This window comes from Equus przewalskii, chromosome 13 (genome assembly GCF_037783145.1).
Source record: "Equus przewalskii isolate Varuska chromosome 13, EquPr2, whole genome shotgun sequence".
Lineage (NCBI taxonomy): Eukaryota > Metazoa > Chordata > Mammalia > Perissodactyla > Equidae > Equus > Equus przewalskii.
In genome coordinates this window covers 33120694-33148148 of record NC_091843.1, presented here as the reverse complement: position 1 = coordinate 33148148, position 27455 = coordinate 33120694, and the positions used below count along the sequence as shown (strand labels likewise).

At 42.7% G+C, this 27455-nt stretch overlaps 1 protein-coding gene across 5 annotated transcripts in view; it reads left to right on the top strand.

Moving 5' to 3' along the window:
* ARHGAP26 (Rho GTPase activating protein 26) overlaps window positions 1-27455 on the top strand; it is a 424946-nt gene that overhangs the window by 338528 nt on the left and 58963 nt on the right. For all 5 annotated transcript variants that reach the window (XM_070570505.1, XM_070570506.1, XM_070570504.1 and 2 more), the window contains exon 20: window positions 9217-9370. In XM_070570505.1, the coding sequence (XP_070426606.1) occupies window positions 9217-9370 (154 nt within the window). The remainder of the gene's footprint in view (window positions 1-9216; window positions 9371-27455) is intronic.

Here is a 27455-nt window from a genome sequence, read left to right as displayed (position 1 = left end):
GAAGGAGTTTTTCCTTCTGTGTAAGTAGACCAGTTGTGTGCCCACGCACCTCCATAAGACTCTTTTTCTTTAATCCATGGATAGTAGTGGAGTCTTTGCCAGGTGGCTCTTTCTTTTTCCCTAAAGGTAAAGCTGTCGTTATGATGACAGTGGTCTCTTCCCAGAATGAGGGGCTGGATGCTTTCTTATACTCTGCTGGGTAGGGTCTTTGGTCAGTTATGAGGCAGCATGTGGCTCCTCGTAGATAGTGTGTGGTAAAATTGGGGCTAGGAATGAAATGGGAGTAGTCTCTGAAATTACAACTTTGTGGAAGAGAACGAAGGAAATAGAGAAATGGGGGATTTAGGAAGTGTCATAGCAACAAATGCAAATCATTAGGAAACCACTAAATATTGTCATGAGGAGGGGACTAGATACCCGACTTGTCAGTAGCTAGTGAAGAAATATTTTCTAAAAGGGGGAATTCTGAGAAGGATGCCAAAGGAAATGAGAGTCACTGTCTGGCCCAAAGGACAGTAGGGTAGTCTATGATGCCTAACAGACGAAGCATAGAAGAGAGTCTTTCTGTAAATATCAAAGGGTAGCTTTTGTCTGTAGAACTCAGGAGAAGACTGTAGAAAGATATGTTCCCAAATTGAACTTGGAAAACATTTTCCCATAGAAATTGATTTTTTATTTATATATGTTTAATATATATGGCCATATAATTTATCAAGCGCTTTCTCATGCTAGGCACTGTGTGTAGCAGCATCTCATTTAATCTTTACAATTGTATGACACAAGTACTGTCCCTATTTTACACTTGGAGGGAAATAAAATTTAAATAATTATTAATCATTAAATAATAATTATTAAATAAGAAACTCAGGGTCACACAGCAACAAAGTAGTAAATTTGAACCCAGTCATTCTGACCTCAAAGCTACACTTACTGTTAACCAGTCATTATTCTGCCTTCCAATTTCAACTTGCAAGATTGTTCTAGAGGAGATGTGGTTCTGTTAGGGTTGGCTTTTGTGACCTGGCCTGCAAACCTAATTATTTCCAAGGGAAAATGTTTCCAGTTCCACTTACGAACCTAGAGCTTAAGCTTTCATTAAGCTAGGGGTCTGCCTGTAAAGAGCTGAGGAGCTGCTGTGGGAGGATAAATAGATGCAATTGATAAAGAACCTTGAGACCAAGCTAGATTTTGAGCCTCATTCAACAACATCAACAACAACAATAAAAATAATTATAGCTCAGCTAACATAGCAAGCAGCCTGCTGAGCCCATTATTGGCTCATCTCATCCTCACAGTTGACAATCATCCCTTGAGGTAGGGTCTCATCCACATTTTACAGACAGGTATACTGAGGCTAGAGAGGTTAAGCAGTGTTGTCTCCAAAAGGGTGCCTCTGTCAGTTCTTGTGCCACAGAAGTGAAAACCTTGCTAGGCTGAGTTACAAAGCAATAAAAGCCATCTGTCCCAGTTTCCATGCTGTCGTGGGGACAGTTGAACCATATTGAATGGGTTCCTCAGGATGCGCACTGGCGGGCAGCAGCCCCTTCAGATCTGCAGCGGCTCACAGAGAGCAGCGTGCATTCAGCAGAAGCTTTACTCTGCTGAGCCAGGGCAGTCACGCTCATTTGTGACCACCTCAGAACAGATGGAACAAGGCTTTTCAACTGTGCTGCCAGAAGAATGGTGGCGAAGGAGACGACTGTTTAATCTCCACGTTTCCACACAGATACATCATACAGCAGAATTGGACTAGTGTGTCTGGGTGAAAGGTACTGACACACAAGCTGTACTTTTTCCAGACAACTGTAAAAGGTAGAGCCAGAAGGACAAGAGGGAACAAGCAACCAGGTCTTAGGTCTTGTACCTTTTAGATTTCTTCCAAGAGGTTGAAAGGTGACATTTACCACTTATTTTGTCTCAGATTTTTAGCACTTATACCAAGGTGTTGAAATGTGTTTCTTGGCACAGTGGTTCTTAGACTTGGGTGTATATTAGAAGCATGTAAGGAGCTCATTAAAATTACAGATGCCTGGTCCCCTCCCTGCTATGCTCTGAATCAGGAGGTCTTGGCTGGAGCTCAGGTATCGGTATTTTTAAAAGCACCCTGATGATGCTGGTGCCAGCTACAGTTAGCGAAGCATTGGCTTGGGCAGGGGGAGACAATCAAGGTTGCTTGTCTTCTGTCATTACCAGAACGTCTCTTTGGCTCTCTGTCAGGGTTTGGGACAGCCTGGCATGGCGGTTGACAGCAGGGCCCTGTGGCCAGATGCATGTTCCAAGGCCATCTCTATCACCTGCTGGCTCCGAGGCCTGGAGTGCATTACTTTCCTTTCCTGAACCTCCCTTTGCTCATCTGTAAAATCGATCACTAATAATAGCTTCCTTGGAGGATATTTACCATGATGAAGTGAGCCAGTGCATGTAAAGTACTTGACACTGGGCCTAGAACATAGTAAGCACCTAATAAATGTTAGCTACGATTACGATGATTATCATCAGGCTGCAGTTTTACTTTACATTTGACTAAGAAATCGTTCTGCCTCTGGAGCCTGCAGGTTCCAAAGGAGAGGCCCACACGTGAGGGTAATACAGAGTCACCCTGGCCCCAGAGAGAGCCCATTTGATGCTTGAGTGCAAAGGCAGCAACAGCCCGGGGATGTTGTCCAGCGTTGGTGGGGTGGGAATGGATCCTTGGGCTTTGTTTTACATGGATCACGTTAACTAGCTGCTGGGATTAGAGCTCCGATTAATTCTTTTAGTTCAGTTAATTCATCCTGGACCCTCTCCCAGACAGGCCCAGTGAGAGGGTGAGATTCAGCGCATACACTCTCAACTGCGTCTTCCTTGTTGAAAAATAGCTGGGAATTCATGCTATTCAAAGGCTTACATAATGTCTTTCTCTGAGCAGTCAAAGCTGCAGCCTGTGCCTTTTCTCAGGTTGCCTCTGCAGATCCTGGGCGCTCTGGGCACACCTGTTTGTTTTGGCAGACGACATATTTATCCACATGGATTCCTATTGTCACACGGACTGTAAGGTGTAATGTGGCTCTTGGCTTAATTATGTGTGGTTACCATGTGTGACTGAAAACCGCATAGTTAATGTGGCCATTAAAAAAACGATTCTGTGGAAAGAAAGCTAATGGCAAGGAAAAAGTTCAAGATAGATCATTAAATGAAAACAAGCATATTACAGGCTCATATCTCTGGCATTATCACTAAGTGAACAAAGCAGGTAACTCAACATTAGGTATGATGTTATCCCACTTTGTTAAAAGAAAAATGTATATGTGTGTATTTTAATGTATAGCAAAACGAGTGGACGTTTACACACCAATCTACATATAGGATATTTGTATGCTTTTCTGTACTTTCTAAATTGGAGAGGAAGGCATATTTATTATGTATTGACTGATTTTTATGTTATTAAAAAGAAAACTCCCTAATCATACTATTTCACTATCTGAAGCCCATTTTGCAGTGAGTCACAAACATAAGTAAATATATAATTTTCCTCTTTCTACTGAGCAGTAGTGTAAGCAGTCTATATGTGGACTCCCTCAGATGTTGGGGATCATAGATTAAAGGGAAAATGTCCCTTCTCAAAAGTAAGTTCTCAGGCAGAAAGGAGGGCTACGCTGTCAGTAGAAGAGTATCCATTTAACTCCCATCATTCAACTCCCTATTCAGCCGTTAACTAGAGGCTCATTCCTACACCGTGGTGTTTGAAATGGTGTTGTTTCAGGGGTGGGCTTCCCCACTGTGTCTCCATGTCTCATTCCCATGAATCAGCTCAATCCTGGGGCAGCCACAATGACTTCCCCATTCTCTCATGAAATCCAGTTTTATTGACATTCTTTCCCTTTGCAAAGAAAGGGGTTATTATGAGCACCACGGGGAGAAAAGTCAGTCAGTCAGTCCACACAGGACCAAGATCAGTTGTTGTTTTGCTGAAGACAACCTGCCAAAAGCTGTAATATCATGTACGTGTCCTATGGTCAAAACAACAGATTGACCAGATTTTTCACTTATCAGCTCACTGTTTGGTCCATCATTGCCCAAACTGCTTTTTAAGATTATTTTTTAAACATTGCCCAGACTGTCTTTATGTGCCCAAACACATTGCTCAAACTGCTTTTTAAGATAATTTTTATCATAGGAACTGACACTGGGTCAGCATGAAATCAGACCACCTCAGATTTTATGTGGCTTGGCATGCCACTATTATCAGGAGCAAAAGCTACAGGGGAAGAAAAATTGCTTCAGAAAATCTGATTCTAAGCTTCCCATGTACTTGGGTGTTTCCCAGAGATGGTAAACTCAGAAAGTGCTGTATACTCATCATTTTTTATTGCAAAATTCATTAAGCTGCCATGCTATTGTCATCCTATCTTGTCAAGATGATACGTGACAGACCTCATTGCAAAACTTTAACCAGCAGGAGAAGGTACACCTCTCTCCCCACCACTGCACGGGAAAGTCTCTGGGTATTTTGCTTTTTGCCTTAATATTTTTTGCGTAAAGCCTGTGTCTTTGCATAACTTGGTCTTTCTGGTAATTCCCTTTTCTCCCTGTCTGATCATGTGGAGAGAGAGTTCCCTCCTTTGGGCTCTGTGAGGCATCAGGAGCTGCTTTTAAAGAACAGTCACCTTCCCTCTTCTTTTTGACAGCTAGTCTCAGACATCATAGAAAAATGAGACGTGAGCCTGTATTCTGACAGACTTCCTTCCGTGCGTGGTGGGAAACCTCCCCCAAAGTGACGCCGACAGCCTGTGTTTCGTATTTACCCTTCAGCTCTGTGTAGTCAGGGAGCCAGGGGTGTTCAGGCCTGCCAGGACGTGTGAATTTGGCTTGGCTCTGTGTGTGCGCTCCTGGCCTCGCCTCTGGGTTCCATGATAAACAGAGACCCTACCTCTCATAGGGGGTGGGGTTGTCATTAGAGTGAGCAGGAGTCACTTGGTAAATATGGACAGTGAAGTCGCTTAGCTCCCAGATTTCCATGGCAACCACCAGAACAAGTACAATATCACCAAAATTCTTCTGTGGCTTTCTTTTTTTAGTTGCAGTGATTTGGTTGCATACTCATGTTTTTCCGCTTCTGATTTGTACAAAAAACAGACACTCTGCCCACTATAACCAGTACTTTGGTTTCAAGGACATTAGCGGTCCCTGTCTGAAGCACCTGAAAAATTTAATAACGAAAACTGCCTCTTTCTGTGCTAGCAGAATACATTTTGATTGTTCATTGTTGCCTTATATTTATTATTTATCTTATAACCATTCGTGGAGCTTTGATGTATCCTCCACACGGGGTAGGCACCAGTAATGTATGAGCTGACGCTGCCCTCCCAGGTCACTGGTCATGGATGCTTGATGTATTCTGTGTGGGCACACGTGCCCCTGCCCTTGAGTCATTTGCATTCTTAAGGACCTTGTCCACATCCAGTTTGTCACTCCTCATAGAACATAGGTTCATGAAATTGTCCAACGCATTACCCATACATGTTTATATTTGTTTGGAGACTTACTTTATTTTATCATTTCATTGTTTCTGGGCTCTTATTTCCTGTGACTAAGAAGACTGATTCTTGTTGACAAACATGTTTGAGGAAGGCAACCCTTCTCACTAACTTCAGCCAGTTTAGGAATACTCCTGAATTGTGGGCATTCTTTCTCTGTTGGTCATAGAAATTGTTCTCTGTGATCTTGTTGCTTTGACTCATATCTGGTTATTGTTTTTCTTTTTCAGTCCACTAGCCTATAATTGTTTTTCTGCAGCAGTGTAATTGCCATCAGTCCCCCTTATACTGGCTGATGGGGATGCCAGAGCAAGTTTGAATCATCAGTGACTCAGAGAAGTCCAGCTCTGGTATTTGAATGATTTGGTTAATTTCATTTTTTTTTTTTAAGTCTTTTAGGCTGCCTGTTCTCATTATGTTTTTCTGTCAGGAGCAAGGACTCATTTGCCCACCTGACAAAAAAATCCTCCTGTGTTGAGTGACATTACTGAATCATTTTCTCTTTAATTCTTAATTCCAAATACTTTAGAATTCGTCTTGGTACACTTTGCCATAACCACTAAGACATCTGATTTGCTGTTGTTTTTACTCTCTACCCCTTCTCTGGAATAATCCGCACCTTCCTACTCACCCTTAGTAAGGATTGTCAGCATTTCAACTTAGAAGTTCTCAGTCTCATTATCTGAGTTCTCATGTCAAATAAAACTGGTCTTATAGTCAGACAGTGCCAGGTTTCCAAATTTCCTTTTAGGTCCATCGAGGGATACCAGTAAGGAGGCTGCTCTTAGCATGCAGATTTGGCTTTCTTGGCTGCAAAACTATGAAATCTTAAGATTAAATTTTTTATGTTTTCTTCTTGGACAAAGAACTCCTTTCCCCGATCATTTGCTTTTGTTGTTTTGTTTTGTTATGGGTTGTACCATATGTGAAAGATCCTAGATATTTAAATAGAAGTCAAAGTAGAATCTCAAAAACAATTTATTTCTTAAAAAAAGAATTCTTGTGTCCTCCAGTAAATGAAATACGAGGAATCCTGAAGCTCAATCTGGGTGTAGCCACCTGTTTTATTTCATTGACTTTTCTAGTCCAGAGAGGGTTGAGTTTTCATTTTCCACCCCATCCTCATTCTTTTGTGAGCTTACTTCAGACAAATATCATTTTCCATATGCTGCAGCCTTCTTTGTTAGCTCGTAGAGAAACTCAGTCTATAATACTGGAACAGTAGATACATTCTTAAAAATTTTACCTAAGTCCAGTTTTTAGAATTGAATCTTTTTATGAACAGTAGGATTCTGATGAAATATTTTATAAAGCACAGCATCTTTATATAATGTTTTTTCAGTTGTGATTTCCAAGTTTTATCTGTCAAATGTCCAATCTTAGGTTGCTTATAGTCTACCGAAGAAGGTGGACATATGACCAAATAAATGTGTGCGAGATAATAAATACTCTAGTGTACATCTGAATAAAATACCAAGAAATTAGTGCAGGGGTCTGCTAACTGTCTGGGGACTGTGTTTGGTACTCAGTAGGTACTCAATAAACATTTCTTGAATAAATGAAAATTGAAGAAGTTTTCATCTCACATACTCTCTTTTTCTAATGGATAGTAAGGCAGAAGAAAATGTCTCAATAATATTTTAGAAAAACTAATACACTTTTAGCAAAGTATTGTTTTTAATATAGAGAATCATAACCCTCTCATGGACAAGTAAATACAATCACCAGAGAAATGTGAGCTATAATTATCCTCTGTTATTTCCTTGAATTCAGAGAATTATGTCATGCAAACTTGGCCTCAAACTAGAGTTAATAAAACTACACATCTCTCTTCCCATGTGAAGCAGAAAATGTCTCCACTGAGCCCCAAAGAAGTGTCATTTTTACTCCCCATTTTTGTACAGTAGTCCTGGGCTCCTCACAGTCTTTCAGGAATCTTGATAGGAGTATTTCGTGCAAAGGAAAATTTTACTTTTACTGATTCATTCTGATTCATACTGATAAGTGGCATATCCATTCCCTCAATGATCCCCTAATTATGTGATTTTCGAGTTGTTTTTCTTCCCAGTAGCAAGTTCCCGTTTGTGGGCCCTGTTAGTCCTCCTACCCCTTGGCTCAATGTAACTCTTTTGGTTTCTGTTTCTTTGTTGCTGTTTCTATTTGGAACTTAAGCTCTTGAAATATGAGTAGTTCTCCATCTCGGGAATCAACTTAATAATCTACATTTTTCAAAATCTACTTAAGAGTTCAGGAATCTCCCAGTAGCCTCAGGGACTTCTTAACTCTTCTTTGTTAAACAGGGCATTGAGAATTTGCTAAGATATTAGGGGCTTTTGGTGTGTGTGTATTTATTGTGACGATTACTGTAACATCATTTCATAAGCATAATCAATTTTTATATACATGGCTGGTACAAGGGGAAAAGTATTTTTTTTATTGTGACGTCACCCTCTTTATTACCTAAGGAGACCGGAGTTCAGATGTCGACCTCTGAACCACTATGTCAGTGAGCCCAGTCTGTCTTCTTAGGCATATAGTACACCTTTGGCTCATTTCACAAAGGCCCAGTGAGGATTAACGCAGACACAGTGTTTCTTGATAAGTGAATTGATTACCAAAAAGTCAGTTGATTTCAATATGGTGTATTTGTAACGAATGTGAGACAAAAATGATATTCCAAGTCTCTAATATTTTGCTACAGCAGTTGTGCCTATGCCATTTAGCCAAATTATCCCCAAAATGTTTTCTTCAGCACGTGGTTCCAAGTTTTTAAAGATGGAAAGAAACAGAAAGTTCTTTTCTTTGAGCAATGTTCTGAAGTTTACAAAACGCGTTCTTCCATGTGATCCCACTTGATCCTCATGACAGCTCCTCAAGCTGTGCAAGGCAGTTCTCATTCTCCCATTTTATAGACGCGTTAACCCAGAAACAGAGAGTGAATGAGAAACTGCCTTAGGCCACAGAGCCAGGAGAACTCAGGTTTTCTCCATCCTGGTTTAGTAATATTCTCCAAGCATTAATGACTGTTTGGACTGTGGACTCAGTTTTTTTTAGATGCAGGCTACTCTGTCGCCCTTACAGATCTATTTATCAAAGAACTATCTCGAAGCTAAACATCAAATACACGGAGCTAGAGGCAACCCAGAAGGGTATGTCTGGGGCCCAGTGAGGAATTTAGACTGCAGAGTTATAAGGAAGTTGATGACCAAATAGTAGACATTTTATGGTGAGGTGTGATAGAATTGGAGGTAGGACATGGCCTGAGCAATTAAGACAATATTGAGGGCAGGAGTTTTAAAATAAAAGTCTAGTGTCACGGAAACCAAGAGGATCTGGTTGACTGTAAGGGGGCTATGAAGGCTGCTCTCTGTTCTGACCATCTGACAGTCAAAAGAAGACACAATTTATAGTGCAGTCATAGGGCCACTCTTAGGAAAAAGGCTGGTTGTATTAAAGGACAGGTACATCCTGTCAAGCTGAGGAGGAGGTTTTGCTCTAAAGTTTCAAGTCGCCTGTTCCCCTTTGACTATTCCTTTCCCACTTGTAATTCTTATCCTTTTCTCTGTCCTTTTCTTAGCTTCATTGGGATCAGAGATCTCAATCTGGTCTTATTATGTTAAAATTTTTATATGTGTATGAACAGACTATCCCTATGAAATAATATTAATATGGGGCTTATGGCCTTTTTTTTTCCCCTCAGAGGAACAAAGAAACAGCATCATCAACTCCAGTTTAGAATCTGTCGTCTCATCAAATGCAAACAGCATCCTCAATTCCAGCAGCAGTTTACAGCCCAACATGAACTCCAGTGACCCAGACCTGGATGTGCTCAAACCCACCCGGCCCAACTCACTGTAAGTATGATGTCCAGTGGCCTGCCACAGTAGGCCCTTGGTCAGCCGTTTCACCCAGACTTTGCTCTCTGGTCCCTTCTGACTTAGAGCATTGCCCCATGAACATGATCTAAACCTTCTCCCTAAACTTGGAGCTTGGCTGTTTCGTTAGAGATTTTTTTAAGCATCATCGTCTCCAAGGGGAATCATTATTCTTAAACATGCTGCTTCTTGGCCTTGGTGATCTTTGATTTACCATCCTGCTGAGATGGCTTTGGTGATGGCTGTTGCCTGTGTTGGCTGCTGGGCATGAAAAGCAATTTCTTTTGGTTTTACAAACATCCAGGCACTGCAGTAGCTCAGCAGATCAGTAGCCAAGTCTGTTTCACTCATTCATGTTGTCTCAGTTTCCCTTCTCCCTGACTTGTTGAGAATTTTCAGTGCCACCTCTGTGTCCACTTCCAGAAAGAAGAGCCCCCAGTAGCCCTTTGGGTCTTCAGACCCTCAAACCGTAGCATGACTGTTCGCATACCAGAGACTCTAAAAGAGAAGAACTTCTATTGCTTCCTTCTTGGGTATTGAGCACTTGTTGCCGAGACAGGCAGTTTTGGGGCTGCTTGTCCAATCCTCCACTGAAATGATCTACTCTGCTAGGGCCAGAAGAGTTCTCCCTTGTGGTTTCATCCCACACTGCTTAGCATGCTTCTTCAGACCACTCCATAAATCTTGTCTGCTAGAGCCTTTCCAGAAAGAATGTGAGGCCGTGACCAGAACAGCTGGACTCCCAAGCTGCAGCTGTGTAAGGCTCAGGAAAAGCAGCGTTGACTTGGCCTTTCTCTGGTGAAAAGAGGTCGAGGGTCAGCAGCAGGTTGCCTCAGAGCGGTTGTTTCATTTGGTGAAACACCAGGATGTCAGAGCTTTTCCTGCCCCTCTCCATGCCGTGATGCATGAACACACCCTGCCATTCTATCTCTTTGTGATATTTACAGATCTGCAAAATGGGTCCAGAAATTTTTGCCTTAGAAGAAACTAAGGGATATTAAGGCTTGGAAGGAAAAAGAACTCTAAAATGGACTTAGAGGTCCTTATGCTGAAAACGCAACAACAGTGTAAGATGAAATTGTACATCAGGAAAATCAGGTCTCTGTTTCGTTGCTGGCATCTTTAAATCCTGCCTTGATATTCAGGAAGTTTACTTCTTACCTGTTGATTGGTAGATAATGTGTTTGTTCACCAAGAAATAGACCAGTGCCTCAAGAGCTCAGAATAATTGACCCTGACAGCATATGGGCAGTGATTCTCCTCTGTCTCCATGGCCAGACTTGCCTGCAGAGTCTCTGTCCCTTGCTCTGTGCTCTCTCAGGCACTCCCAGACCCGCCTCCCTCAACTTTAAGGAGATTCTAGCTTGGTTGTCTTTTTTTTCCATTTTGTTTGAACCTCTGTACCCAGCAGTTGCGGAAGTTATTTGTTGCTCAGCGTGAGCAAAGTTGAATATCTAGCCCAAGTTGCTTCACATCCCTGATTCTAGCCAGCAGTACCAACTGGTGGTTTTTAATCTTTGTTTTCAGCGGCTGGGAGCCGGGAGCCTCCTGAGTCACCACTGAGTACAGTGTGTCCAAAGAGGCTGCTTTGGCAGCTAAGTGAAAAAGGGGGGTATGTCTTTTAAACAGGTCCTGGAGCAGGCGCTTGGGATTTTTTAGTTTTCACTTGTCTAGATGTGGTTTGTTCTACGTGAAACACCGGGGGTCACTCTGCCCCCTTCGTGCTATTCATGGTGACTGTCCCCTGCCTGCTGAAGGTTTGGGGGACTCTCCCAGGGAAAGCAGGGTGATGCCAGGAACAGTTTTACTTGTTTGCCTTTGAAAGAGGCTTGGAGGTAGGAGTGTGGGTGTGTTTCCAACAAGACTGCTGTCCTTCCAAGCTGAATGAATATCTGACTGATGCCTGTGAGTCTTGAGCTCAAGGAAGGCTGTTCTTGAGGTGGAAGCAGTGCTGATGCCAGCGCTGACACCAGAGTGTGCCATGATCCTGAATGAGGGCCACGCCAGAGGCCCTGAAGACCTGCAGTAGGTTCATCGACCGTTTCTGAAACCCAGGACAGTGAGATGTTGTTCCCCAGTTTGTGCCTCCCCAGTTTTTTCTGCCTGGGATTTTCCTGGGTGAGCCAGAGACGGAAGCTTGGTGGTCCTGGCAAGCAGAGTCGCAGTACTTTCCTTGAGTAAATGAACTCTGAGAAGTCTGTTGGGACGCTATGCCTCTGTGATTGGGCTCAGTCGCAATGAACCAAGACCACTTGGGTCTCAACCTCAGTTCTGGACCCTTTCATTCCCTCCATTATTGTCTACTTTGAAGTGCACAGAGACCTTGAATGGGAACTCTTAATGACACAGATGAAAACAAAAAACAAAGTCGGGGGTGGGGGATTACCATAGCATGAATATTAATTAGGTGTAAGGTAGGGAACCAGTCACCAGAAAACTGTCTGTTCTTTTTATTTCATTCATTTGTTTTTCATTATTTTCATAATGACTAGAATGATCATTATGACCACATAACAATCATAACGAAAGAAACATGTTTGTGACTCAGCACCCTTTGGTACTTCAGAGACCATACTTTGCTATCTCATTGGTAAATCTTCTCTAATTCTCCAAGGAGATCAGGGCCCTCTTGTTTGTGGGGGCATAATGCTGTATCAGGCATCAAAATTAGAGATGCCGCCATTATAGCTGTGCCGGGGTAAGGCTGCAGGGTTTAAATCTTTGGCAGGTCCTAAGCAAGACTTCCTGAAGTAGCCATCTCTCCTGAAGATCAAAGGACACTTGGTAAGCCAGAACCAAAGTCCAGCTAGTCTAAAATTATGGCAAGTACTGCTGACCTATTTTGTGCTCAGGTCTATGCTAAGCTACCTGGGATAAATTAGAAAAAGGAGGATTCCTGGCCTCTCCAAGAGTTTACAGTCTGGCTAAGGAGGAAAGACAGTGGTATATGGCAGTGCTAAGTGGGACTTATAGCTCATAAGTGCATTTACAGTTTGGCAGCTATTAACTGAATATCTGTTGAGTGCATGCACCAGAGTATTGGGAAAGGTGAAGTAGACAAATTGTGAGATGGGCAGAGGTGAGATTATATGGGGATGAAGAGCATTCCAGATAGGGGGATGAGAGAGGCAGAGATAATCCAAGATGGAGAAAAACAGCCTACAGACATGTGTGTTGGGGGAGGAGGAGCTTAGTTCCTCCCCACCACTACCACCAAAAAAAAAATATTGAACCAACCTTTAAAATCAAGATACTTTACAGAAAAATCCAGATTTCATGCTGGAACAACTAGACATCCACATGCAAAAAAATGAATCTAGATGGGCCCAGCCTGGTGGTGTGGTGGTGAAGTTCGCATGCTCCACTTTGACGGCCTGGGGTTCATGGGTTCAGTTCCCAGGTGTAGACCTAGCACCGCTCATCAAGCCATGCTGTAGCGGCATCCCACATAAAGTAGAGGAAGATTGGCACAGATGTTAGCTCAGTGACAATCTTCCTCAAGAGAAAGAGGAAGATTGGTATCAGATGTTAGCTCAAGGCCACTCTTCCTCCCCCCGCAAAAAAGAATCTAGACACAGACCTTCTACCTTTTACAAATATTAACTCAAAATAGATCATAAACCCAAATGTAAAATGCAAAACTGTAAAATTTCTAGAAGACAACATGAGAAAAAATCTTGGTGACCTTGGGTTTGGCAAAGACTGTTTAGATACAACATCAAAAACATGATCCATGGAAGAAAAAATTGGTAAGTTGGACTTCATATACATTAAAAAAAGTCTGCTCTGCAAAAGACACCATTAAGAAAGTAAAAAGCCAAGTCACAAGTCGAGGAGAAAATATTTGCAAAACACATATCTGATAAAGGACTAGTATCTAAAATATACAAACAGCTCTTAAAATTCAATAGTAAATAAACAACCCAATTAAAAACTGGACAAAAGATCTGGACAGACACCTCACCAAAGAAGACATACAGATGCAAAAAAGCATTTGAAAGGATGCTCAACATCTTAGGTCATTAGGGAATTGAAAATTAACACAATGAGATATGACTACATACCTATTAGAGTGGCTAAAATCCAAAACACTGACACCGAGTGCTGATGAGGATGTGGAGCAACAGGAACTCTCCTGCATTGCTGGTGGGAATGAGAATGAGACACCTACTTTGAAAGACAAATTGGCAGTTTCTTACAGGCTAAACATTTGCTATACAACACGATCCAGCACTCACACTCATAGATGTTTACCCAGATGATATGAAAACTACTTATGTCCACACAGAAACCTGCCCGCAAGTGTTTATAGCAGCTTTATTCTTTATTGCAAAAACTTGGAAGCAACCAAGCTGTTCTTCAGTAGGTGAGTGGATAAACAAACTGTGGGACATCCAGACAATGGAATGTTTTTCAGTGATAAAAAGAAATAAGCTATCAAATCATGGAAAGACATGAATGAACCTTAAATGCATATTACTAAGTGAAAGAAGCCACTCTGAAAAGACTACAATATGGTATGATACCAACCATGTGACATTCTGGAAAAGGCAAAACTATAGAGTCAGTAAAAAGATTAGTGGGCAGGAGGGATGAATAGTGGAGCACAGGGCATTTTTCAGGCAATGGTACTATTCTGTATGACACCAGAATAGTAGGTACAAGACATTATGTATTTGTCAAAACTCATAGAACACAAAGAGTGAATCCTAATGTAAACTGTGGACTTCGGTTAATAATAATGTATTGATACTGGTTCACCATTTATAACAAATGTACCACACTAATGAAAGATGTTAATAATAGGGGGAATTTAGGGAGTGGGGAGAGATATATGGAAACTGTAAGTCATTTTGAGCAATTTTTATGCTTTAAAAAATAGTCTATTATATTTTTAAAAATTTAGATTTCCAGCTTCTTTTGAAAAGTTAGAAGATTTGGCCACACTAAACCCGGATGTTACTTGGTAACAGATGATGCTCTCTAGTCCCTGTCTTCTCCCAAGTGGCCTGCTTCATTCTTTTATATCTCCTGCCTGTAAGCCTGTGGTAGATTAAATATGGCCAAAGAATCTTTGCCATGCCTTCCATTAAGAGGTGGAGTCCTTGAATCTAGGCTGACCTTCACCCTCTGACTTGATTTGGCCAATAGAATGTGGTAGAAGTGACTTCCAAACCCAAGCCACAAGGCCTTGCAGCTTCCCATCTCATCCTCTCAGAACCCAGCTGCCATGTACAAAAGCCCAGTCTGACCTCCTTGAGGATGAGATTGTTGGAGAGAGAAGCCCAGCTGTCCTAGCCAAGCCCAGTGCCTGGGCCACCAATCAGTTGAATGCAGCCTCATGAGTGAGTCCAGGAAAGACCAACAGAAAAACTGCACAGTCAACCCACAGATCCATGAGAAATAATACATTGTGGTTGTTTTAAGCCACTGAGTTTTGGCTGATTTATTCAGCAACAGTTAACTGACACAAGGCCTATGAGTCTGTGATGTCGAAGTCATGGGCAACTGCCTTCAGATGGGGCTGGGCTGCCTCGGTAAGGTAGAAGAGTGTGGAAGGTTCTCACTGTAGATTAGTGACAGCATGGAGACCAGCCTTTCAATGTTCAGAATCTTCTTTGAAAGGTGACTCATAAGTGAGATTCTGAGAAGAGACAAAACACAACCCATAGCTAATGGCTGAGGCAACGAGAAAGATAGCTCAGACACTGGCATGGAAAGCAAGAGAGCCTCGGTTTTAATCCCAGCACCAGCATAGACTGGCTGGTGCCAGTCCTTGGCCCTGGACATGCCCTTGCCCCCACTCCCTATGGTGGAAAAAGTGGGGTGACCTTTCTCTAAGAACAGAGGTAGTTCAGTGGGTCCTTATAAAAGACTGCAGAAATAAAAGTCACCCACTCCTCTCACATCAACCAATAAAGTTGGCATCATGCCACCACCTTTCTGGAAGAGAGTGATTTTTAAGGAGGAAGTAAACAAATGCTGAGAAAGTAATCAGGGGACATCCCATTAGGGACATCAGATACTGTAGTAATTCCCCCAAATTAAAAACTACTAGACGAATGCTTTCTTCAGACCAGTAGGGTAGGGATGGAGGGCTTGTTAAGACTGAAAGAAGGCTAGGGGGGCAGAGGGTGATTCCAGCAGTGGAGGAACCCAACCTTGGACTTCTCCCTGCTGAAGTGGTCCCCACCCCTGAAAAATAACTCACCGCCCAGTAGCTTCATAAATAAAACTAATTTTTCTCGTCCTTTCTGCTTAACACACACATGCCTTTCCAAGTTATTTCTGGTGACCTAAAAGATGTGTGCATGCCAAATGCCTTCAAATTCTGCCAGAGTCAACCGTCCTCTCCCATCTTAGTGGCCAGTAAGAGGCGAGAGAACAGTCCCTGGAATTCAGAGGATAAACAAGGCCTGCGTCCAGACAGAGTTGTTTCTCTGAAGCACTGTTGGCTCCTCCTGAATTTGATTCAGCTGCTCTCAGATGAAATCCGGGGGAAACTTGCCTTCAGAGAGAATCTCTAAAATTTTACTTATGTTTTGCTTATTCAGTCAACAATCATTCAACAAATATCGTTTGAGCACTTACTGTGAGCCAGGTGTTATTCTGAGTGCTAAAGATACCGTGATAAAAAATCAGAGTTTCTGCTCTCACTGATTTTTGTATTCTAGTGGAGACAGGAGGTAAATCAGTCTCTAACATGTCAGATATTGACAAGTTCTGGAGAAAACTAATGTGCAGAGTAAAGGAGATAGTGATTTGGAGGAGAAGGAGGCAAGTGCTTTAGTTCTTTCTGCGTCGGTTTTCTCATCTGTACAACAGGGTAATTGCACCCTCCTCAGAAAGGTTGTGAAGACTAAATGAGCTCCTTCTTTGTTATCTTATTTCCATATTTAGCACTATGAGTGGCTATTAATATTATTTTGGAGGGCCTCCTCTACACACCGTCCTTTCTCTCCCCCTCTTCCCTCAGCTCTGGTATGTATTTTCCATGTGCAGAGAGACGTCCCCAGGCTGTTCTCCTCACCTTCCCCCACCAGCTTCCTTGAATCCAAGGCTGGAACTGTCAGGCCAGTCTTTGGGTTAGTTATCAATGAAAAGGAGGAACTTCTCCTGTAGAGGCAGATTCTGCCCCGCCTTAAACCAAGACCAGCTGGGGTAGGCACACCTGTTCCCCAAAAATGTAGAAACCTCCACATCCCACGAGTTACCTGATGAACTGTGTGCATCGCTGTTATTTAGAGACCAGATGAATCACAAAATGAATAATGTGCGTTAGACAAGTGATAATTAATGGCATATTTTTTTAAGTAATTTTATCATCTAAGTGCTATTTTATGCCAAAAGAGTTACACCCAAACAGGCAGCTCTGCTTCTACTCCAGTGATCTTTGTCATTCCTTGGAATGCAGGGATTTGAAGAGGACGTTTTCCTCTGTGGTTGAATGAGTTTCCCGCGGCGGAGGATCTTTCCTGTTAGATAGAGGATTCTCTTGCTCACCCACCTGCAAGCAGAAGAGATCTCTTCAAACTGTTTTGCCTGAAAACTTGGCCTTCCCCACTTTGGGAAATAACTTGAAAGCATCATCATTTTCACAAGGAATCATTTGCCTTTTCTTGTCCCCTCTCCCCGCCCCCCCCAGTAGTTCCAGCCTGCTCATTCATAGCTGTTTCTTGGACAAGCCCCAAACCATCCCTCTGACACCTCCGGTTCCTGGGACCACCATGTCCCCAGCTCCGCCAAGTAACCAGGCCACGTTCCCTTGACATTTTCAGAGATAGTCACTGACGTGACCTGTATTCTTGTTTTCTGAACAGCTTCCTGTCAGCTTTTCCCGTTCCCCGGCCAAGATCTGCCTGGCCAGTCAAAAGCCCAGCTGGCTTCACTTGGTGGAGGGTAGAGATTCCTGCCTGGTGACCCATCCGATTTTTATTGGATAAATGTGCTTGGTTATTAGCGGTTCTTCTTTTCTTCACATAAAAATTGCTCGAGGCAGCCCTCACCACTTCAGGACCCAGCAGGATTTCTCTCCCAAGCACCAGGGCTGTCGGTGGCACTTGGATCTCTGTAGCCTGTCAGCAGAGCGGGTGTGGGAGGAGGGTGGGGATGGGACGCCATTCCAGTGCTTAGCCACATCCCTGTTTTCCAGCATAGTGGAAATCACAAACAGACAAATGTTTTCCTTCACATGGATTCTTGTTTTCTTTCCCCCTTTACGAGCTAAAATCATATAAAGGGTCTGTATTTTTTTTTCTATAAACTAATTAATCTTGTTAAATAATCTAAAACAATTCCGAAAATTTGTCATGACACACAGTAGATGCTTTTAAAGCCATGGGGTTTAATTAAGCATTTGAATGAATGAATTTCATTCTGAATTTAGCTGCCCTCAAATGCCTTCTGGCGTTGCATTTTATATGTGTGAGTAGGTGTTAAATCTTAAATCATCTTAATCTTGAGTTTTGGATAGAATCTTTAGGGAAGGAAATAGGCTTAAGATTTCATATGGCTTTCCAGCACTGTTCTATCTGTGAGGGGACTTTGGAGGAAATCTGAACTGCTGTTTTTCTCACTTAGAGTTAGGTTTGGGATTGTTGTTCTCTTTATGGATATAGTTTGAGGGAATCTTATTGGTAGATTCAGATCCTAAATCAGGTAAATTAAAATCATATTAAAGTACTGCTTTTTAAACCTTTTTAGTCAATCTGGAAAGAATATGCTTACTTAGCTAGGAACACATTTGTGGTTGGAAACGGCCTTAGGATCTTATTTTTAACCCCTTCACGGCCTTAAGAATCTGGAAAACCATGTAGGATCTACTGTAGGCTTCATTTGGTCTCTGCTGCACTGGTCGTCCAGGGTAGGGTCTTAGCCCAGCGCAGTGGTTCTCAGAGTGCGCTCCTGGGACCAGCATCATTGGAATCACCAGGGAGCTTGTTAGATATACACATTCTCAGGCCCCACCCACAGATTACTGGGTCAACACTCTGGAGGAAGACTCCAGCACTCTTGTGTTCTAACAAGCCCCGCAGGTGATTCTGGTACATACTAAAGTCTGAGAACCATAATCATAGTGCATTAGGCTGAGGGACTTCCACAAGAACCAAATCAAGATGTACCTCATTGTAAAGCACGCGCTGCCAAGCCTATGTCATCACTGGCACTCTGATTGTCCCTGCAGTGATGACACTGACGTAAGAGCACCCTCCGCCTGGCCTTTGAAATCAGTCACAACTTATGTGGCTGAGGACTAATGGGTTTGCTTCTCAGGGGAACCCAGTTAGCTCACCAGTGCTGCACTCTAGCTCCCCAAGGAAGCCAGCCAGCTGCTTTGCAAATGTATGCCTTTTGGTTACAAATCAAGAGCGGGTAGGTACATCAATTCATCAAGTCAACAAATATTTTGTTGCATACCTACTGTGTGTGTGTAACATGAGAAGATCAAGACCCTCGCATTGACAGGAAAATAGCTCTCAAGGTATATGATACTGCAAGTGGTGGATTAGCATCAACATGTACAGAAAATGGAGACTTCTAAATCGGCACTCCCTAAACTGATGTAGGAAGTGGGACAGGTGGAAAGGCAAGAGCTGAGTTGGACAATGTTCAGTAGATTCTTGACTAGAGGACTTCTGAGCCTTTAGTATATCCACTGCAAGTCTCCCAAAGGGCATGTGTTCTGCCACATTTCCTGAATGTATTTGACCACAGAATGTGCTTTCTACAGCGCTTCTCTTAAGCCTCTTCAAACAGGATTCCATAGTTTAGGAAATGCTATTCAAAATCAACACTCTTCTTTTGAGGGCGGAAGTGTGTTTCTCATAATGAATGATATTATTATGGCAGAGATCTTTCAAGAGAACAGAGTTTTAGCTTATATATAAATTTATTGCCACAAATAGCTATCTGAAGGCTGAAATGGGTTCTGTCATGTGCAAAGCATCAGTAAACTTTGGGACCTGGTATAGGTAAAAGCCTGTTTGGCCTGGTATTGAAGCCTTGGCTCTGCTATTTTTTAACTGTGTAAACTTGGGCAAGTTAATTTGCCCTCTCTGAGCTAAACCTCTTCTGTGAAATGATAATAATAATAGTAATAATAAGAGCTGTCTTCAAGCTTGCTGTGAGGGTCAGATGAGATAATGCCTACAGAACACGTACTAAATGGCCTGGTTCATAGTAAGTGATCAATAAAAATTGATTGCTACTATTTTTTTTTACCTTGTCATTATTTGCTCTTCGTCTGCCCCCGTACCAATGAACAAACCCCTAGTGTTGATTTCTTTCAGTCGTAGCAGTAGATAGATGCTCAATGTTTATTTTTATTTATTTGTTTGATCCTGGTGTGACACAAAGCAACCCAGATTAAAAACATTGAGATAGTAATTTAAAAATAAATTAAGGGGCCAGCCCGGTGGCGTAGTGGTTAAGTTCACATGCTCCGCTTTGGCACCCCAGGGTTTGCAGGTTTTGATCCCCAGTGCAGACCTAAACACTGTTCACCAAGCCGTGCTGTGATGGCGTCCCACATGCAAAATAGAGGAAGATTGGCACAGATGTTAGCTCAGCGACAATCTTCCTCAAGCAAAAAGAGGAAGATTGGCAACAGATGTTAGCTCAGGGCCAATCTTCTTCACCAAAAATAATAATAATAATTAAAATACCTAAAACTGAGTTAACTACAAATAATAGGATACACTGAAATCAATAGAAACACTCCTTACAAGACAGGCTTCAAGATGTTTGCACAAAGTCAGCAGGCTGAAGTGTTTACTCTGGGAGCCCTGTCAAGCCATCTACTCTATTTTTTCTCCGTTGGGTGGAGCCAATTGGCACTGTACTAATTAGACTTGAATCTAATTGCAATCCTGAGTGTCACTGGGGGATCATTTAGCCTCAGGAAATTCTTTCCAGCCTATGACTCTGTGTAAAATTGACTGTGGTTATGGCAAAAAGAAAAACAGTTTCTGAAAAAAAATCATTCTGAAATTCTGCATCTTAGTCATTCACTGCATCCGCTCTATCGGGTTCTCTCTCAGTGTTTGTCAGCTTCCTTCTCAAGGAAGCAGTGGGGTTCTCCCCAAGACATTGCTTCAGTATTCCTTCCAGTACTCCTTACAAATAGGAGTGATGGGGCTGTTCTCTGGCTGTTGTCAAAAATGCTCAGAAAAGGAAGGAAATAGCTGGTTTGAGGACCACCCTGTTACCTCTTGTTGCCCTGTGTGAAAGAGGGAACCAAGATGATATTGTCCACAGAGTAATAAAGGCAATGACGTCTGTCCAAGGAAGATGTATTAGAATCCTAACAAGGAACATCAGCACAATGAAAATAGCAACTTTCAAGCAGAGTTTACTTACAAAGGAGTGGGGGCAGGAGAATCTCAAGAGATAGTACAGTAAACCAGGGCTAGTAGCGTCCAACTAATTACCATCCCTAGGCTGAAGGAACTTGAGTAGAAAGTATTTCCCAGAACCCAGAAAGGGAGAGAGTTCTGTAGAGTCAACACCTTGAAAGGACTTTTAGTCGAGAGACTCAGCCAGGTGGAGGCAACCTCTCAGAAAGGGAGACAAGGGAGTAAATACCTTGGCTTTCTCCTTTCTCTGCTCATCTCCTGCCAGAGTTCTCCATTGGTGAATTCACTAGGAAGCCAGAGGGTTCAGGAAACCCTGTTGATGTAATCCATGCTGGTTAGCTCCCAGAGAAGAGGGCAGGATGGAGAGGAAGTGCTGTCTACACAGATGTATACTGTGATACCATTTATAAAAGCCAAAGAGTGGAAGCAGAAGGGATAATCATCAATAAAGGACTGCCTAAGTAAATCCTAGAGTAGAATACCACCCAGTCGGCAGAGGAATGAGGGAGTTCTATATGTGCTGGTGTGGAACAACCTTCAAAGATACATTAAGGGAAAAAGCAAGGGGTAGTACAAATGTGTTCTCAGCCCAGGCTGCATATTAGCGTCACCTGGAGAACCTAAAATGAAAAATACCAAGACCCAGGCCCCTTCCTTAGAGCCTCCAAGTTAATGGGTCTGGGGTGGGATTTGGGTTTTGGTATGTTTCTTATACTTCCTAGGTGATTTTGATATGCAGCTAGATTCGAAAACCATTAGTATGCATTATAGGAAGCTACTTATATAAGAATCCAGGGGTATATATACATACAGATGTATGTACATGTTTGTAGTATTTCTGGAAAGATACAGAGGACTGAATCTGTGTGGTTGTCTCTGATAGAGGCATATGGGACAGTGGCCTTTGGTGGAAGGACACTGACTTTTCCTCTCAACGCTACACTGTGTGTACATGCATTGATTGTTCAGTTTCAAAAACTCCATTAAAAATAGATTTGCTGAGTTTTGAAATCACCATTCTTTTATCCCTTCTCTTCTTAAAGTTGTGGAGTACATCTTTGTGAGAAAGAATTCTTTTTCTTTAACCTTTAAAATCTGTTATATCCTCAGTAGCAAGGGATCTGAGTAAGATGCCATTTGATTGAAGAACGAGGCCTGTACCAAGAAGGTGTTGTTTTTGGTGTGTTTTAAATGAAATTAAGTCTATTTAAATCATTCAATGGTCAAATGACTCCTTCTCTCCAGGCTGGTCAGTCCAGGGTTTCCAGTCTGTTTAATAAATGGCACCTCTTGGAACAGCAGAGGAAATATGTCTCCGGGAGCTAAGTAGAGTGGATCCAGTTAGACCCCTGCATCTGGACTGGTTTCAGGTTTCCTATTAAATTGGGAAGCCCCAGGGCTGGCCCCGTGGCCAAGTGCTTAAGTTTACGCGCTCCGCTTCAGCGGCCCAGGTTTTCACCCGTTTGGATCCTGGGCAGAGACATGGCACCGCTCCTTAAACCACGCTGAGGTGGCTTCCCACATAGCACAGCCAGAGGCACTCACAACTAGAATATACAACTATGTACTGGGGAGCTTTGGGGAGGAGAAGAAGAAAAAGAAAAGAAGATTGGCAACACATGTTAGCTCAGGTGCCAATCTAAATAAATAAATAAATAAGCCCTAACTTAGGAAACCAGAAAGTCGTTTTGTACATTGAGCAGCTACTCAGGAACTCCTCTTCCATCCCCTCAACCAACATTGTGAAATTTAAGTAGTTCAATTTTCTTGAGCTATGTATAGTTTTTTTTACCTAATCTTCGTCTGTCATTCTCCATCTGCTATCTACCCGATTTCCTTTAAAGGCCCCATTTTAAAGCAGAACATATAATGGAAAAATCTTAACTTCTGACCTTTATGGAGATACACTACAGTCACTCAATAATAATTAGCAGTTGCCCTGGTAACCTCAGACGCACTGCTTAAATCACTTGTATTCGTCACTGTCCCCTGCCTTCTAGATGGTAAGATCACCTGCTCCACGCTAATGAAAAAAGGATCAACTTAGTAATTTTGTAATCCTTTTCCGCTTCTATTGTAAGAGTGGGAAAAGTGATACTGTTTGTGATTAGACACACTGAAAAGAGGTTTTTTGTTTTGTTTTCTAGTGAGTAAAGCATTGACACAGAAGAGAAATCATCTTAGGTCTTGAGCAAGTTGGAAAGTCCTGTTTGGTTTATTTTGTTCACCACTGTACTCAAAACCTTAGCAGATGTAAGCAGACTTAAGCAGTGAAACTTGCAGATTAGATTGAAGGATAGCAGCACCAGGGGTGGAATGGGAGAATGAAATTAGCAAGGCTGTCGTCATGTCAAGTCAGACATCACTGACAAGGATGATTAAAGCCCTCTGACTTCAGTGCTTTGACTTGAAGAATACTGCCTGAAAGTTGGGAAATCCAAAGCTGAATCACGCGAGAGATTTCTTATCTCCAGATAAATGTGTTGGTTTCAACTCTGTCTCCAGGGAAGCCTATGTCCTCGCTTAGCTTCTCCACGCTGAGGCTTACAGCACAGACCTCGTGGTAGGTGCGCCATATAACTCTCCGCTTCCTCTGGGGGAGAAACAGCTCCTCACCCCCACCTCCTCTCACACACACGTTCTATTTTCTATTCTTTTCATGATTCCTTGTGTGAAAGTGGAATTAGAGGAAATATGTCCTTAGTCATCCTGTGGCAGCACTTACAATGTGCAGTTGTCACAGTGAAAATAACCTGGCAGGAGATCAAGAATCAAGGAGTCATGGGAATCCTGGACACACTAAGCTCATAGACACGGGATCCACGTTAGTGATGGACACGGCCAACATAATCATCCCAGACAGCAGGTAGACCCAGCACTGTCCCAGGTGAAGACTGCAATTAAATAATTATTAGCAAAAGAAAAACCACCAACTGCTACTCTTCTGACCCTTTACCCTCTCTTAAATCTCAGTGGAATGCAGACTTATCTTCTTATGTGTCCCTTTGGAATATGGCACCATCAATTGAATATTTGCTACTGTAGCCTACCTGCACTCTGGAGCCCTCATGAACATCAGCACCCAGAACCAGCCAGATCGGACAGACAGTCCCTTCCCAGTCAGTTAGCAAACACTTACTAAAGACCTTCTGTTTAAGACACTGTTCCAGGCGTTAGGAAAGAAACTAAAATATGCTCTCCCCTCAAATCTGTTAGTCCAGATGGGGGAAATCAGATCTACATACGTGGGGAGAGCATTGCTGCCAATACACACAGATTTTAAGTAGTAAGTGAATGGCCTGGTCATTCACTCAAAAATATTTATGCTTGAGTGAAGTGTCTGCAATTTACATTGTGTGGGCAGGGTTTCTAGTAATCTCCCTACTTTATCTTCTAGATCTGCTTTGAAGTTTGCAATTTCCGTGTCTATCTTGGTCCAGCTTACTGAGAGTGGAGGAGGAGGAGCTGTAGTTTTATGGCCCACCTTTTTTATCCTGTTAGCCAGGAGACTTTCTACATATGCCGATTGTCAAGCGTTGGGCTTATAAAAGAAAAGATGGCGCAATGTCCCAAATTTTTTTTCTCACAGAGGATCTAACATTTTAGCTGCCAAAAACTTTTCAAATTTGGACTGTAAGAATGATGTAGAGAGAAAAAATATACTGAAAGGAATGAAAAGTTGGAATTTGATCATTTGAATATGTTGCATTTTTAAAGTCCCCCCCAACAAGAGAATGTCTCATGAGGGCAATTGTCCTTTTTTTTTCCCCAGACAACTAGAAGTTTACTAATACTTGTGGCAAAAATCTGTAACAATTTCTTTTAGAAAGGCCTTTACCAAATATCCTGTTAAATTGAAATTTAAGTCATACCTTGAAGGATTGTTTTCTGACCTTATAAAGAAAAGGAAAGTTCTTTTGAATTAGTAGTTCTTTAAACTCAATCATAGTAGCTGGGAAAAATAAGTAAAAAGGGACTGTGCCTTGCCATGGGTCAAGAGAAGTTTTGCTGGTAAATTTTCATACAACATCCAAATCTCTCTGTGGGGGTGAGGGCTCTTTTTTCTGGTTCTTTTTCTATAAGGAAATTCTAAATTACATTTCCTCTTCCTCAAAGCCAGTTATTAAGTTCTGCCTTTAATTTCAGCGTGAATCAATTAGGTCATGCCCACAAGCAAGCACCCTGGTTCATCATTACAAAGAAAGAAGTTCTTCTTGCTGTATTTTTCTTTGCATATGTAGCTGATTTTTCCAGGTCCTCCTTCTGCTTCCAGAAATGTCAGCTCCCGGAGTTTATTCTTTTCAAGGTGCAATTCAGTAACCAATTCCAGTGGTGATATGAAGGGAGGCTTAACAGAAGCTGAGTTGAATTGATATTGTGAATACAGCCTGTTCTGAATTGGGCCATAGAGAGTCGTAATCTGAATACTCTTGTTGGAACTCAGTCAGAGCCAGTGTTCCACCTTAGTCCTCACTTTTGATGTGCCTCATACAAGCAAGTCCACCGTGTAACCCACTGAACTTGGCACATCTTGAACTTGGCACATCAGGAAGAATTAGGTCTCTGCGTACAAAATGTTCAGCAGAAACCTAAGACCCTCACCTAGAATATGAATATGTAATCAGTATGTTGGGCCCCTCAACCTGGAGAGCAGTGTGGTTTCAGGCAGCACCCTTTTCATGTGCTGCCACAGCCTTATGCTTAGCTTTACTCCAGATTCATCTAGAAATACAAGAATTTGTAGTAAAGAAGAGAAAAAAAACACCATCTCTACTCAGATGAGCTGACCTAGCTTTTGTCACCTATGAAGATGCCCCCTTTTCTGTGGAGAAGCTGTGCTCCTTTCGGACTGCTTCCCTGCACATCGCCGGGGGGCTGCCTTTGCTCCGTGTGGTAGCTGTGCGACTGGAATGTGCGTCTGTGCAAAGCTGGGAATGGAATCAGGTCTCCTGGGGGCCGTGCTTTAGTTTTGTTGAGTGGGGCATACAAGTTGAGATTTTTGGAGGCTGGGTAGAGAAGAGGGAGGAGAGCTGAGGAGGTTGTCAGTTAGGGAGGAACTTTGTGGGGGGACAGAACTATCTAAAAGGAAATTTCATGGAGTTTCTCACATGTGGTGCGCAATAGGAATCCTTTTCTGTGTCACCTCATGAAGTCTTCCATAAAAATCGGATTTTCATTATTCAGTCTGTCACAGTTCAAGAGTGTAGGCTTGGGGCCGGCCCGGTGGTGCAGCGGTTAAGTGTACACGTTCCACTTCAGCGGCCCGGGGTTCGCTGATTCGGATCCCAGGTACGGACATGGCACCACTTGGCACACCATGCTGTGGTAGGCATCCCACATATAAAGTAGAGGAAGATGGGCACGGATGTTAGCTCAGGGCCAGTCTTCTGCAGCGAAAAGAGGAGGATTGGCAGCAGTTAGCTCTGGGCTAATCTTCCTCAAAAAAAAAAAAAAGAGTGTAGGCTTTGAGACAGGCTTACCTGAGTTCATATCCCAGCTTCACTGCTTATTAGCTGTGTTGCCACGAAGAAGTTACTTAACATCGGTAAACCTCATCTGTGTAACAGGAGTAACGAAAGTATCTACCTACTAGGGTTGTTGCAAGGATTAAATAAAGTTGTTCACGTCAAACATTTAGCGTGGCTTCCAGTGCATAGTGAATGCTTAGTAAGAGTTATTGGCCATAATTATTGTCATAGTTGTTATTTTAACAATGACTGAGGATGTGACATGTCTTTGGAGGGGTGTACTGAGGTGTGAGGTGCTAAGTCCTGCTTCCTGATGGGTACAGGGTGAGAAGGGAGGCTGCCCATGGGGATCCAGTCATAGCCCAGTTACAGAGTAACTCAACCGCCTCCCTCAACTCATCTAGACCAGTCCCAATTAAACACCTGGCATTGAGCACCAAAGCACTCTGAGTAGCCTGAAGAGCCCACACCTTCATCTGGTTTCTAGCCTGGTTGGACACCCTCAGGTCATTTCAGGGGATCAAGGGAGTGTGGGGCACAAATACAGGCTGGGAAGCCTGGAAAGGCTGGAAAGAACTGGAGCTGCAGGGAGATGGAGCCACTTGGAGGAAGGCCAGGACCAAAATGAAGTTGAGCGGCTACTTTTGCTCCACATCACCACCCTTAGGATGCTTTGTTTGTTGGCCCTCTCAGCATGCATCTGCTTCTGCTTGATGTTCACACCAGGCTTTTTCCTTCCCACCATTCTGTGCATGCATCTTTGTCCCCCTCATGGATTCTGTGTCCATATCTTTGAATTGCCATGACCCCTTATGGCGCCACTGCTACCATATAGCTTCACTCACCACAGAATTTGGTATTCTGTTTCTGTCTAATTCTCTGCTTCTCAGCCTATCTGCTGAGAGTGAGAATCTGGCTGAGGGAGCTCAGCTTTCTGCTGGGCTCCCTCACTGGTCGGTGGCCAGTCTATGGACTGGAGACCCTGAGGCAGGTGCTTCTGCAGTTTGATATCTCCTGTGGCCAGAGAGGCTGCGTTACAGAACATTTCAGTGGGAACTGAGGGGAGGGCAATTCTAAGGTTGCCATGTCTAAGATGCACCTTATTCTGCACACAGTTATAAAAAACTTGGCTCCCAGATTTCCCATCATCCAGTATTGTGGAGTATAACCCTCCACTCTGTTGGTTCACAAAACAAAAGTTAATAATGGCTGATGAGGCAAGGTACAGAGAACTTAGAGGGG